This window comes from Neofelis nebulosa, chromosome 1 (genome assembly GCF_028018385.1).
Source record: "Neofelis nebulosa isolate mNeoNeb1 chromosome 1, mNeoNeb1.pri, whole genome shotgun sequence".
Classification (NCBI taxonomy): Eukaryota; Metazoa; Chordata; class Mammalia; order Carnivora; family Felidae; genus Neofelis; species Neofelis nebulosa.
The window spans coordinates 72,350,952-72,362,856 of NC_080782.1; the positions used below are offsets into that span (position 1 = coordinate 72,350,952).

The 11,905-nt window shown below is 40.5% G+C and overlaps 1 protein-coding gene and 1 long non-coding RNA gene across 3 annotated transcripts in view; one reads left to right on the forward strand and one right to left on the reverse strand.

Moving 5' to 3' along the window:
* The window catches only part of EFNA5 (ephrin A5), a 276,742-nt gene extending 266,092 nt beyond the window's left edge, over window positions 1-10,650 (forward strand). Inside the window, exons 3-5 of one of the 2 annotated variants that reach the window (XM_058725441.1) lie at window positions 431-496; window positions 920-1,000; window positions 6,195-10,650. In XM_058725441.1, the coding sequence (XP_058581424.1) occupies window positions 431-496; window positions 920-1,000; window positions 6,195-6,316 (269 nt within the window). In that variant the 3' untranslated portion in view covers window positions 6,317-10,650. The remainder of the gene's footprint in view (window positions 1-430; window positions 497-919; window positions 1,001-6,194) is intronic. The other variant, XM_058725443.1, reaches the window with a different exon arrangement.
* On the reverse strand, window positions 2,682-5,519 carry LOC131509581 (uncharacterized). The gene is made up of 4 exons (XR_009260586.1): window positions 5,446-5,519; window positions 4,858-4,944; window positions 3,809-3,919; window positions 2,682-2,867 (listed from the first exon to the last, which is right to left on the reverse strand). It is a non-coding gene; the product is annotated as an uncharacterized LOC131509581 (long non-coding RNA).
* Window positions 10,651-11,905: the final 1,255 nt, after the last annotated feature.

Consider the following 11,905-nt stretch of genomic DNA (forward strand, 5'->3'; position numbering starts at 1 on the left):
GGCCTTGTAACTATTTGTTACTGGTTTTTGCCAGCACTTTCACCTTGGGCCCCTTTTCCTGCAGGAGATGCCGAGGAGCTCTATGAAGGCCGGAGGGCTCAAGCATTATCTTCTTATTTTAAAGAAAATTGATAACAGATAAAGTTAAACGGAAGAGCCTTTGAAATAAAAATCCAAAGTATTTTCCTGTAGATTACCAACATTCTTGCATCAGTCCTTACTGTATTGAAAAGAAAAGATAGCAATGGGAAAGTAGCTCTTTCTAGCGGTCTCCATCAATCTGAGAAGTATTTTTGTTTTAACTTCTGGGAAAAGGTAGAGTATGCTCCTGTTGTTGAGGAAACAGTTTCTTGTAGACCATTTGCATTTGAAAATGAAGAATAATGTGTTGTTGTTCTCGCCTTTCTCTCTCGTTTTGTCTTATCCACAGCCTCTGCAATCCCAGATAATGGAAGAAGGTCCTGTCTAAAGCTCAAAGTCTTTGTGAGACCAACAAGTAAGTTGACTAGAATGAGCTTCAGAGGGTGGCTTCATTGCGCATGCTTTATTGTGTGGTCTGGTTCACGGCGGTAAAACTTTTTTTTTTTTTTTTTTTTTTTTTTTTTTACTGTTAAATCCTGTGTGGTATCTGTTTTGTATATCAACATCCATGTTTTAGTTTTCATCAAATTTTTTCTCATCATTCTTCATGATGCTTTTATTTTTAAGTACACAGCAGTTGCTAACTTGTTGTTTCTTAGACTGTTGTACGTGCACAGCAAATGGGAACAATATTGGCATTTGGACACATGCCATTGATTGTAAAACGATCTCTACATAAATTAAAGGAAAAAAATAGAGAGAAAAAAGAAAGAAAGAAATGGGAGTTTAAGGGTGTCTTCACTAACATATTTGGCTGTTATCTCTATTTTTGTTATAGATAGCTGTATGAAAACTATAGGTGTTCATGATCGTGTTTTCGATGTTAACGACAAAGTAGAAAATTCATTAGAACCAGCAGGTTAGTATGCTTAGAGAATCTCTTTTAACAAATGCATCTCTCTCTGGTGCTTCCGTACTTTTTTTCCTTTCTTCTTCTCCGCATGTTTGCACGTTATAGTTGCTCTGCTTTTTGCTCATTGCTAGCAATGCTAATATTACTTATATTCTACTTCATTCTCCAGTATCGTCGTGTAATGCATGTTAGATAAAATATGACCTTTCTTTTTTGGACATGGGTTTGATGTAATGCAGTATCCTAATATAGAAGCCCCATCAGAATGCTAAAATCTCACTACTTTTTACCATATCCTCCGAGCATGCTGGTGAATCACTGTGAATATTAATGGATCTGTTTTCATTTAAGACAGAAAAAAATTCTATCGTGTATGCTTATAAATTTTTTTACATTATTTCCAAATCTATGGATGAAAGTAATCAAGACTGTTACACAAAATCGCAGCTAATTCAACATATTTCATTTTCTCTAGCAATTCACGTGCAGTCATTGAACTGATCGAAAGACCTTCATTTCAAATATTATTTGTGCTATTGTTATCAGTAGCAATTGGTCTGGAGAAGTATAATCATGTTGCCCAACACAAATCACACACTTGTGGCTCCTCCAAATTTATGTCATCGACCCAGTGCAATGTGATCCTTGATGGCTGAGGCAAAATAAGTATTAAGGATACATTTTTTCTACTGCTGATCTCCACACACCCAAACTTTCCTGTCACTGAAGAAAAATAAAACCCACAAAAGCACTCATCAAAGTATCTACACTGTAACTACACTGTAGTGTACTGAGTATAAAATGGTGCTGTATACTATCCATTCAGTTATAAATGTAACTAGACTGATTTGGACAGATAGGAGTCCTGTATCCACTGTGCAGTGAGGACTGTACCTTGATGCCCCCATATGCCTACCTTCCTGTGGTTTCCTCTCTTTGTCCTACTTGGCTTGAGATCTTGACTGGTTTCCTTACCCAACTCTCACAAAACTCTCAAAGCTTAATGGAATTAAAATTATTTCTTCTTCACAGAAAGATGGGAGCCCCCCCTCCCGCCCCACCTTGTGTGAACAGAGACTTTTTTTTCATCTATTTATAGTGGAACTTCTCTTTTTTTATGGTCCTAGAAATTAAAGTGTTGTGTAGTCCACTTTCTCTTTGGAATATTGTTACTAGGACAGTCAGTGAGCCTTAGGGAAACTTACCCTGAGTAAATGTGGTGCCTCAGGACATAAAACAGCTTTCACATTAAGAGTCAGGTTTTCTTCCCCAAGCATTCTTGTTTTTCTAAGGCAGGCATCTCACCCCAGCACAAATGGGAGGTGTGTACAAGAAAGCTCTGAGAGGCCTTCTTGGCTCCCCAGGGATCAGTTAGCTGCTTTAGAAAGTTGCAAGGAATGAATGCCGACACAGAGCCATTTTAATTGTGTCCTGGAAATCTGGAAGCATTACTGTGGCTTTTCATGGTACAAGACTCCTCACAAGCTTGCGGACTTGGTCCCTCATAGGATGTATGAGTTAGAGGGGCTGTCTCCTAAGGACCACAAAGTCTACACTCTTCCCTTGATAACTGAGACTTGCCCAGGCTGCATCACTAGTTTGAGACTGATCCAAATGTAATGTTCAAATTTCTCAACTCCTATCGCAACGTGAGTGTAAAAGTAGGATTTGCTTACCGTCAGTAGAAACATAGATGTTCATAATGAGAACTTTACTCTTTTGCATTTCTTAGTAAGTCAGGTGTAGAATGACCAGCAGAGTCAGGCCTAAGTTGTAAGCATAAATTATTCTGAATTAGGATTTTTTTAATGCATATTGTGGCAGATGTAGGCATATCTTTCCAATAATCTTTTTTCCAGGTAAATTCCATTGCCTATCAAGAGAGCAAGAGACTATTTAGAAATAATAGATTGTGTGTTCTTCTCTGGTAACCAGTAGCTACACTGAGGACTGCTCTGCATTAGGAAAATTACCTTTGAATTCAAATAATGGTAAAATGCAAGATATTAAGATGCATTCACACGTGAGCATATTTCACGGTCTTAGGGAAACAGGTTTTTTCACTGAGCATTTAAAATCCATGATGGCCCCCAAATCTACTCACATATAACTGATGGAAGTTTGAAGTTTAACAGAATGTGATGTGAGTGCATACGTTGGAGAGTGGAAATGCGGGTGCACACGTATAGGGATCTGTGCAAGAAAAGCTCGTGGAGTCAGTTGTGACTGTATTTAAGGGCTTTCTGGTGAGCATCTTCACTAAAAAAGTTATGACAAGGTTGAGCTACCATCCCTGGCTGTATGAATGCAGTAATAACTTTGAGTAGTTCATCTTATTCCTCATAAACTTCAGTCAGACTTGTGGCTTTGCACCACTGTGTTGAATGTCTGAGTATAGACCTAGACTTTATGAATGGAGAAAGCCTGAAAGGATCCCACTGCATGTTCTCGGTAATGTGTACTAATTCACCTGTCTTTGGAATGTATTTGTCTTTTTTGTTTGCTTGCACACTCTGCCTGCCAGTTTCCTATCATCAGGGATACAGGATGATCTCAGGGCAGACATATGCCACATAATATGCTCCAAAATATTGCTCGTGTTTTCTCAATTAACCATTGAAACCCTCATATTGTAGAATCCTGGTAGGCAGGAGGCAAGGCTTGATTTGGTTTCAGAGGGGGAATGTTTTCTGCTTTTAAGCTACACTCACCATTATGAGTGTTAGAAATTCTCTGATGTTTAGATGTGATTTCTATTGGGATAGATTTTGCTTAAGAATCCTTCCTTAGAATTTTGGAATTGCTCAGATTTACCCAAATGACAGCCAGTTTTTCATCTTGCTGCGCAGGGGCCATGGAATCTTCCAACAGTGAGGCCCTGCTATAATCAAAGGATGGTTTGTAGAATCCTGGGCCAGGACCAGCCTGTTACAGAGAGAAGAGAAGAACCATCATGCCCTAAAGGGACAGATTTCCCCCTTTGAGTGCAAAGTGGCACTTCCTGGTTAGTTGTTTAGAAAAGGGTTACTTCCAAAAATCGATCCACAATAGAAGACTGAAATGTACATGTAACCTCATGCTTCACTTGTAGGTAAAACAAAAGCTTTCCTCCTCTCAATGTCCACAAAGTCATTCACCCTGTCTTGTGCTGCCTGGAGCACTGGCTAGGCCTTGCGGAGCATCTTGGAGGAACAGGGAGGGCAACTCTACTTCAGTGCATGCTGAGTACCTGTATATTACCTAAGTACCTTTTATCAGGACACATCCACACTTCACAAGGAAGAGGGTTGGGTAACATGGTAGTGAAAACACGACTGAGAAGAACCCAACAGCTGATGTAATTTCAGGTGTATAAATATAAACGGTATTTCAGAATGAAATCTGGAAGCCTCAGGGTTTCTGGTTGGTACAAATTAAACCTGAAGTACTCTCTATTGTTCTGATGGACAACACATCAATGCTCCTGAAGTGATCTGGATTTTAATTTCAGGGCCATTCAGGGCACTTGTGTCTAAGTCCTGCTCACTACATATTTAATACATTTGCAAGGCTGACGAAGAACAGAGGAAAAGAGACCGCAAGTCGTTGGCTGCACCATGTGGGGCTTTATATTTTTTTCCTCTGTATCTGTTTAACTTCCCATTCTTGCTTCCTAACCTTCTCTGGTCTTTTAAGCGAAGAGCCACTCCACGCAGGTTTGCTGAGGTCCAGGAAAGGGGAGCAGACGTGACACAGAGATGCAGGAGCTTCTACGTGAGGACAGGCTCAGGTGCTAAGAGCACTACAGGGCAGAGCCTGGACACTGCCAGGATCTATTGCCTAGTTCAGAGTGGCAATGAACGTGATGAACGGGAACGGCCTACCTGAGCATGTCTGAAGCAGGGCCAGCCTGTGAGCCTGAAAAGTGGTCATTGCAGGACCAAGAATAGGGAGTGTGATGGTGATGATACCTAGTGAAAAAGAAAGCATCCTCATTGTGACTTGTGGTGTGACAATCTACAGGAGTTTGAATTAACAGTCCATTAAGGGGTTATACGTGGGTCCTGCCGGGATATTTAGGAATTATCCTTTGAGGTCTACAAAACTGACCCAAATTACTAGAGTCTCACTTGGAGTGAATACAAGATGACAGTCTCTGCACTCTTACAGGAAGGCCCCCTGATGCTGAAATAAAATCTACAACTGAACACCCCCCCCACCTTGGCCCCAAGAACGTGTAAGTCAGAGAACATGTAGTCTAAAAGCACAAGTTAAGCCAGGAGGAAGGAAGAAGACAGACAAAACTGGAGCAGAGCATGGCTCCCAGGCAGGCCTCCAATCTATCTTTGGGTACTAATTGCTGCAAAGTTCCTGTTTCAAAGTTAAGCCTGTTAATCATGCAGATCAGGAAGGCTATCCAAAGTCAGAGGCAGCCTCGTAGAACACTTTATAGCTAAATAAAAGAAGCTTACCTCACTTAATCCATTTTATTTAGAGGAAAATTTGCATCCACGCCGATAATTTATGTGCCAAGCTTCAGCCTGATAAAAATAAAAACAGTCAAGTTCAAGTAATTTAATCCTGGAGATACAGGGTTTGTAATGGAAATAGCACCATAATTGATTCCCAATTGTAGGCAAACTAGTGGGCACCATTTATTGAGGTTTAGTGGGCATTATGTGTAGTTAATTTAAATGCGGTTTTGGCATTTAATTTTTCTTATCTGACAATTCACGTAGGTAACCAACAACCAGGCATTCAACACTAATCCTCTGAAACAGCTAGAAAGCAGGAAACGGGCAGCCCATTCTGGTCAACCACCAACATGCCAATATAACTACAGCCTCCCCTGCCAAACATGTTACTTGCTTCTCCGTGGCATCTTGGGTTTAAAAGGTGCATTCAGGTATCTCAGCTTTGTGCAAGGTGTGTTAGTGAGCAAACCAAAGGAGATCACATGCCAGAGGTTACAGTCTGTGTACAGTTTTTCCCCTCACTCTTTAAGGAAAGTAATAATATTGCTGAAAAAGTCCAATTTTCTCTGCTTCTCCTTTGTTTGCTGTAAATAATGAGTGATTATGCAGACATGAAAGTCAATGGTGGCACAAGGTTCATTACCCTACTTTGCAGAGGGTGGCGAGGTCTGTTAACAGCAGGCTGCTGCAAGAGAGTTATTAAGGATGTGAAATCTCATTGGAATGTGTGCTTTCTATTTGAACAGATGACACCGTACATGAGTCAGCCGAGCCATCCCGCGGTGAGAACGCGGCACAAACACCAAGGATACCCAGCCGCCTTTTGGCAATCCTACTGTTCCTCCTGGCGATGCTTTTGACGTTATAGCACAGTCTCCTCCCGTCACCTGTCACAGAAAACATCAGGGTCTTGGAACACCAGAGATCCACCTAACTGCTCATCCTAAGAAGGGACTTGTTATTGGTTTTATGGCAGATGTCAGATTTTTGTTTTCTTTCTTTCAGCCTGAATTCTAAGCAACAACTTGGGGCCAGGAGGGGCTAAAGTAGTGGCTGCTCCCCTACCCCATTCCACCCCTAGCCCTTGCCCTTGACTTTCTCTCACCCTTTCCAAGTTAAATGGACTCCAGATGAAAATGCCAAATTGTCACAGTGACACCAGTGGTCGTCAGCTCCTGTGCATTCTCCTCTCAGAGCCCACCTCCGTTAGCGTCCTGTGTCAGCGGTATACGGACAAGGAAGAATAGTGGCAGATGCAGCCAGGAACGGCAAGGCCCAGGAGGGTTGTGCTCTCCCATACAATATTTATGCCTTCTCATTCAGGACTGTAAGCTGATCGTGCGGGGCATCGTGTCACCGTGTCGAGTCCAGAGGGGAGGTATTAAGAATAGATATAATATTACACCCTTTCCTCTAGGAGTACATAAATGAACAGGCTTCTAAAAGGTTGAGACACTGGGGTTTTTTTTGTTTTGTTTTGTTTTAAGATGACTGTCTTAAAGCATTCTTGACGGCAAAACTTATGCTCCATGAAAGAAGCCTTTTTTTCTAGAAAGCAGGTCGGGTGCGGGAATGCTAGCACAGAGCAAGTGTGAGAACAGAGAAAATTAGGTTTGGTGGGGGTGTGTATGTGTGAGTGCCTCTAATTTTTTTGGTGACTGGGCAATGCACACCAGATTTTTTTTTCCTTTGAATACAGATCACCATGGTGCTACAATTTTTTTTTTTTTTTAAAGAAACTCAAAGAGGCATTTTTATGAATAAAGTGACCTTCCCCAAGGCTGACAAGCCAGGGTTGATGAGTGTATAATGGAATAGCTTTGGATACTCCTCTGGGGGACAATATGTACCAAGGAAAGGAGGCCAGAGGAGATGTGATTTGGCTTTGCTGGAGCGCCAGTGTGCTGTGGCCTTTCCCCGACTCCCACCCTAGTACCCACGTTTTGCTCCACACTCCACAACTGCAGGGGCTCAGACACACACCCCTGTCACCAGGAGAGTCAGTCAGCACTACTTGGGAGGGCTAAAGGGAAATTTGGAATAAAAATTCCAAAGTTTGGAATAAAAAAATGTCAAGTGTTGATTTTATATTCTTTCCCTTTCTGACACAGCCTGAAGCGTAGGGGGAACATGTGTTTATCTGTGGGAGATAAACAAGATGGAGTCCCAAAGACTTTAACAAAATATTTTTTTAAAAATCCACTAGAATAGAAAATACATTATTTAGATATACTTTATGCTGAGAGTGAGTATATATGCTTGTCCTATTTAAACTTGTGAGAAAAAAAGTGGTATCCCTTGATACATTTAGAAATATAGGGGGCTATCTTGTTTCATTGTGGGGGCGGGGCAGAAGGAGAATAAACGCAAGATGACCCTGTTTGAGGAATCTTAGCATGGCCAACAAGGGACATTTCCAGTTGGTTACCAGGAAATACAAGCTTGGGGTTACTACTGGTGAGGCTCACAAACTGAGCTCCAAAGCCTAGACAGGGGAAAGTGTCAGACCAATGAAAAGAAATCTAGCCTTTTTACTAACTGCCTGGCATGTCAATAGAAACCATGCCTTTCAAAATAAAACAAACAAACAAAAAAACAAATGCCATGATTATGTCATATGTGAAAAGTTGGAAGCGGTCCAGGAAATAAGGCTTTTTAAAAATATGTATTTGTTTTTTTAAAATGTCTAGATGAATAAAGAGAGGGGTCACAGTATGGACAGACTTTATGAATGGGAATTGGCTACGAAGTTGTGAGTAATTCTGAATTAGAAAAATATGTGAATGAAAGGCAGCTGTAAAGGCACTTGCACCCTGGAGAGTTGTACACATGTTGAAATGTAATCTGGGCTTACCTGATCCATGTGGAATGGATGTTACTGCCGGGTCTGTTCACACTTGGAACCATGGGAGTGAGGCTGCTGGCCTTGCAGACACCGTCAGTGCTGTTCCCCCAGACATCAGGAGCTTCTGTGGAGTGGCAGAGTCTTGTCACAGAAGGCAGCCACCATTTCACTGAAACAAAAGTTCACAGCATTGGATTCTTTTTTCCTTTAACTCTGTATATGCTCAGCACTCTCAGTAATACCCAGTAATACTTCTTTTTATTAATAGTTAACCGGCTTGTTGGTCCAGTGGGATTTGAGTGGGGTGGGGGGCGGATACCTTCTAAAATGGATCAATAGTCAGAACCAAAATAATACTGCATGTTCTATAACCACAAGGAAATCAAATGATCCTATAATGATTCCAGTTAGTCATAACTACATTAGCAGTGCTAATTTCATTTTAGAAATGGTGACTTCTGTGGTTTTGCTAGCATTTGTCTCTAACAAATGATAAAATAATTACTCATGGCCCTCTCTGCCATTGTCTTTCATTTTTCACAGTGAAATTAGACCCCTTTACTTCATCATGCCACTACAAATTAAGTTTAAAAAGGAAAAAAAAAAGCAAGACTATCCACACCAGTAGACAGTGTGCTTCTCTACCTTTAAGTGATGTAATTGTAGGTAATGCTTGCCACGGAGTTTCCAAGAAAATGATTGGTATCAGACAGTTTTCATCTTGTCCAGAAAGTGCTGGTGGCCTTTTATGGTAGTGTTACAACCCTCTGGGGGCTTAGGAGGATGTCGATGCAATTTTGTAGCAGCTTTTAATTCAAAAAACAACTCAAAAGTCTGAAGGGCAGCCTTAGCTGCCTCTCAGCCCCAGTTAGTCAAACCCCAGCGACCTTTGCCCCTGGTTGCCAAGGGCTTTGCAACATGAAGCAGGGAAATAAGGATCTGTCTGTTTAGTGGATACTGTGTATCCTTTAATAGACCAGGTAACAGTTCGTGTTAGTTTAGACTATTGTTTTGTACTGTACTTTCTTGGGTGGCAGAGGAAAGAAAAGTAAAACATTAAAAAAAAAAACAAAAAAAGAAAACTGCGTTCTTTAAATTCTGTATTCTTAGCGACCTCTGTTGTATATAGTGTTTGATAATAAAGTATTAATTTGATTCTTATGTCTTTTGTAAGTGAGAACAATAGTCTTTCAGGATACAAAACATGCATTGAGGCTTTGAAACATCCAATGTATACGTGGCTAAGAAGAGTCACAAATGGCTGAGACACTGCTCCATACAGGACTCGTGTGTGGTCATCACCCGCCCAGTCGTAAGACTCCATCATCTCGGGACCTGGAACAACATGACTTTTTTGATCAATATTTTATCCTCACTGTTTTCAAGGTCTGATGTTGGAGCCCTGTGGTGTTCTTCCTCCCCCAGCATGTTGGTTTAAAAAGGTTTAGGGAATTTAGTAACAGTTCTGGATTTTGGTTTGGTTTTCTGTTCGTGGTGGTTTTCATAGACTGTTTCATTTCTCCCCAGGAAGAGGTGCCAGAATCCCACGTGGCTCAAGCATGGGAAGGGTTTCAAGCCAGTCCATTTAGGAAGGTTAAATGGGAGCTGTTTCCCTGTGTCATTGTGAAAGGAAGAGTCGCACAGTACCTGTGGATTTTCAGGGACTTTGTTTTTCTCTGGTGCCTTAGCAACGGCAGCAGCCATTTTCATTAGTTTCTCCAAAATTAATAAAACAGTTTAAATTCCCCTCCATTCATTGCTCTCAGAGCTGTGGTCAGTCGTTTTTTCTTTTGAAAACCACCTCCACCAACACCCCCGTTTGCCTACCACCACCCCCCCCTTTTAGATGTTTATTTTTTTTTTGTCTCTTTCCTTCCGCCCACGTTTTATTTTCCCTCAGAACCGTGAATGGGCAGGTCTGTCTCTGGTTTGGCATCACTGAGTTTTTCCCATGCATTTGCCCAAGAGCTGCTCAGATGTGAGACAAATCTCCCTACAATGGGCTTGCTCCCATTGTCTGTACAGTTTAATAGATGCTGGCATGTTGGAGGTTACCCATGAGTCAAAATCCGCTTTCCATGCTTACTTTTGACACCCCATTGAAGCCACTCATTGTGTGTGCGTCTGGGTGTGAAGTCCAGCTCCGTGTGGTCCTGTGCTTGTACTGCCCTGCTTTGCAGTTCCTTTGCACTTACTCATCGAGTGCTGTTTTGAAATGCTGACATTATATAAACATAAAAGAAAATGTAAAAAAAAAAAAAACCCACACACAAACCAACCCATACAATCTGTATTTGTATATACACGTGTCCGTACAAGTATACCTAAATAAAAATTAAAGATTTTCATCATTTTAATTGGAGCCCTCCTTCTACTTTGTTCCTTGAATGACGCCTTTATTTCAGGGGCTACTTGTACTGTGCTGATTTTTCAGAATCTTTGTGGATAGAAAAGATTATATGATATGCACAAGAGAAGGCCTGAGAAGCTCAAACAATGCAGGGTTAGAAATGGCCAACTATCTGGACACATTCCAGTTATTCTGATGAGAAAATGGTGAGATTCAAGCCTTGTCTCTGTATCTAAGCCTTAAAACAGGTGCTAAGGCAAAGCCCTGCATCCTAAAACCACTTAAATACATTAAGAGCTAAGTACAAAAATTATGTTCTTTCACCTCGTGTAGTTTCTCACCCCATCAAAATAGAGACAGAATGAGCATTTTTCCAGCAAACATCCCATACTTCAGAGAAATAATGACACTAATAATAATCAGTACAACACTGAATGTCAAATTCTCACTATCCAGGAAGAATTAACTTACCAGTGTGTGACCTTGGGCAAGTCACACAGTATCTTTAGGACTCAGTTTCCTTACCAGTAAATAAAAGAGTTCTTTAAGTGATTTCATTTTCTGAATACTGCCCTTGCTGGGCACTGCAAAGCCCATTTTGCATCTGAGTCATGTGAGTTTTTGTCTTTGATGACATTACTATAAGCACAATTTGAAAATCACATGTGTAGAGGGAAAAAGCATCAAATATCTGACATAATAGACAACTAATGCATTTCAAGACTTGGCTTTAATTATACCATGTTAACATTAAACTCACTGAAAGCCTTTTATTATACTTAATTATTTGACGGGGCACTAAACACTAATTATAACTTACTGTAACCTTTTTTTGCTAATGAAGAATGACAGCTTTACAGAATGAGGAACAACTCATTTAAAAGAAAAAAAAAAAAAAAAAAAAAAAAAAAAAAAAAGCTGTACCAGACTACCTATGTGATATTTTCAAACCAGAACAGCATTACATGGTCATTATCATCTTCACCTTCATCATCAAAAGCATTTAAGTGATCATGACATTGTGCTCAGTGCTGTGCAGAATAAAGTTAATGTTTACACTTTGTACTTACCAAGTTTACAAAAGGCAGACATGTATAAGCGTAACATAGTAACTATTTATGGAGGAAATCTAAAGCTCAAACATTTATATTGCGCATAAATAAGAGGAGACTGGGATTTTAAGATTAGGAAGCTTGGAGTGAAAGTAAGTTATCTTTACAAATTGTCAAAATGGGGTTAGGAGCTTCTTACAAAACAAAACT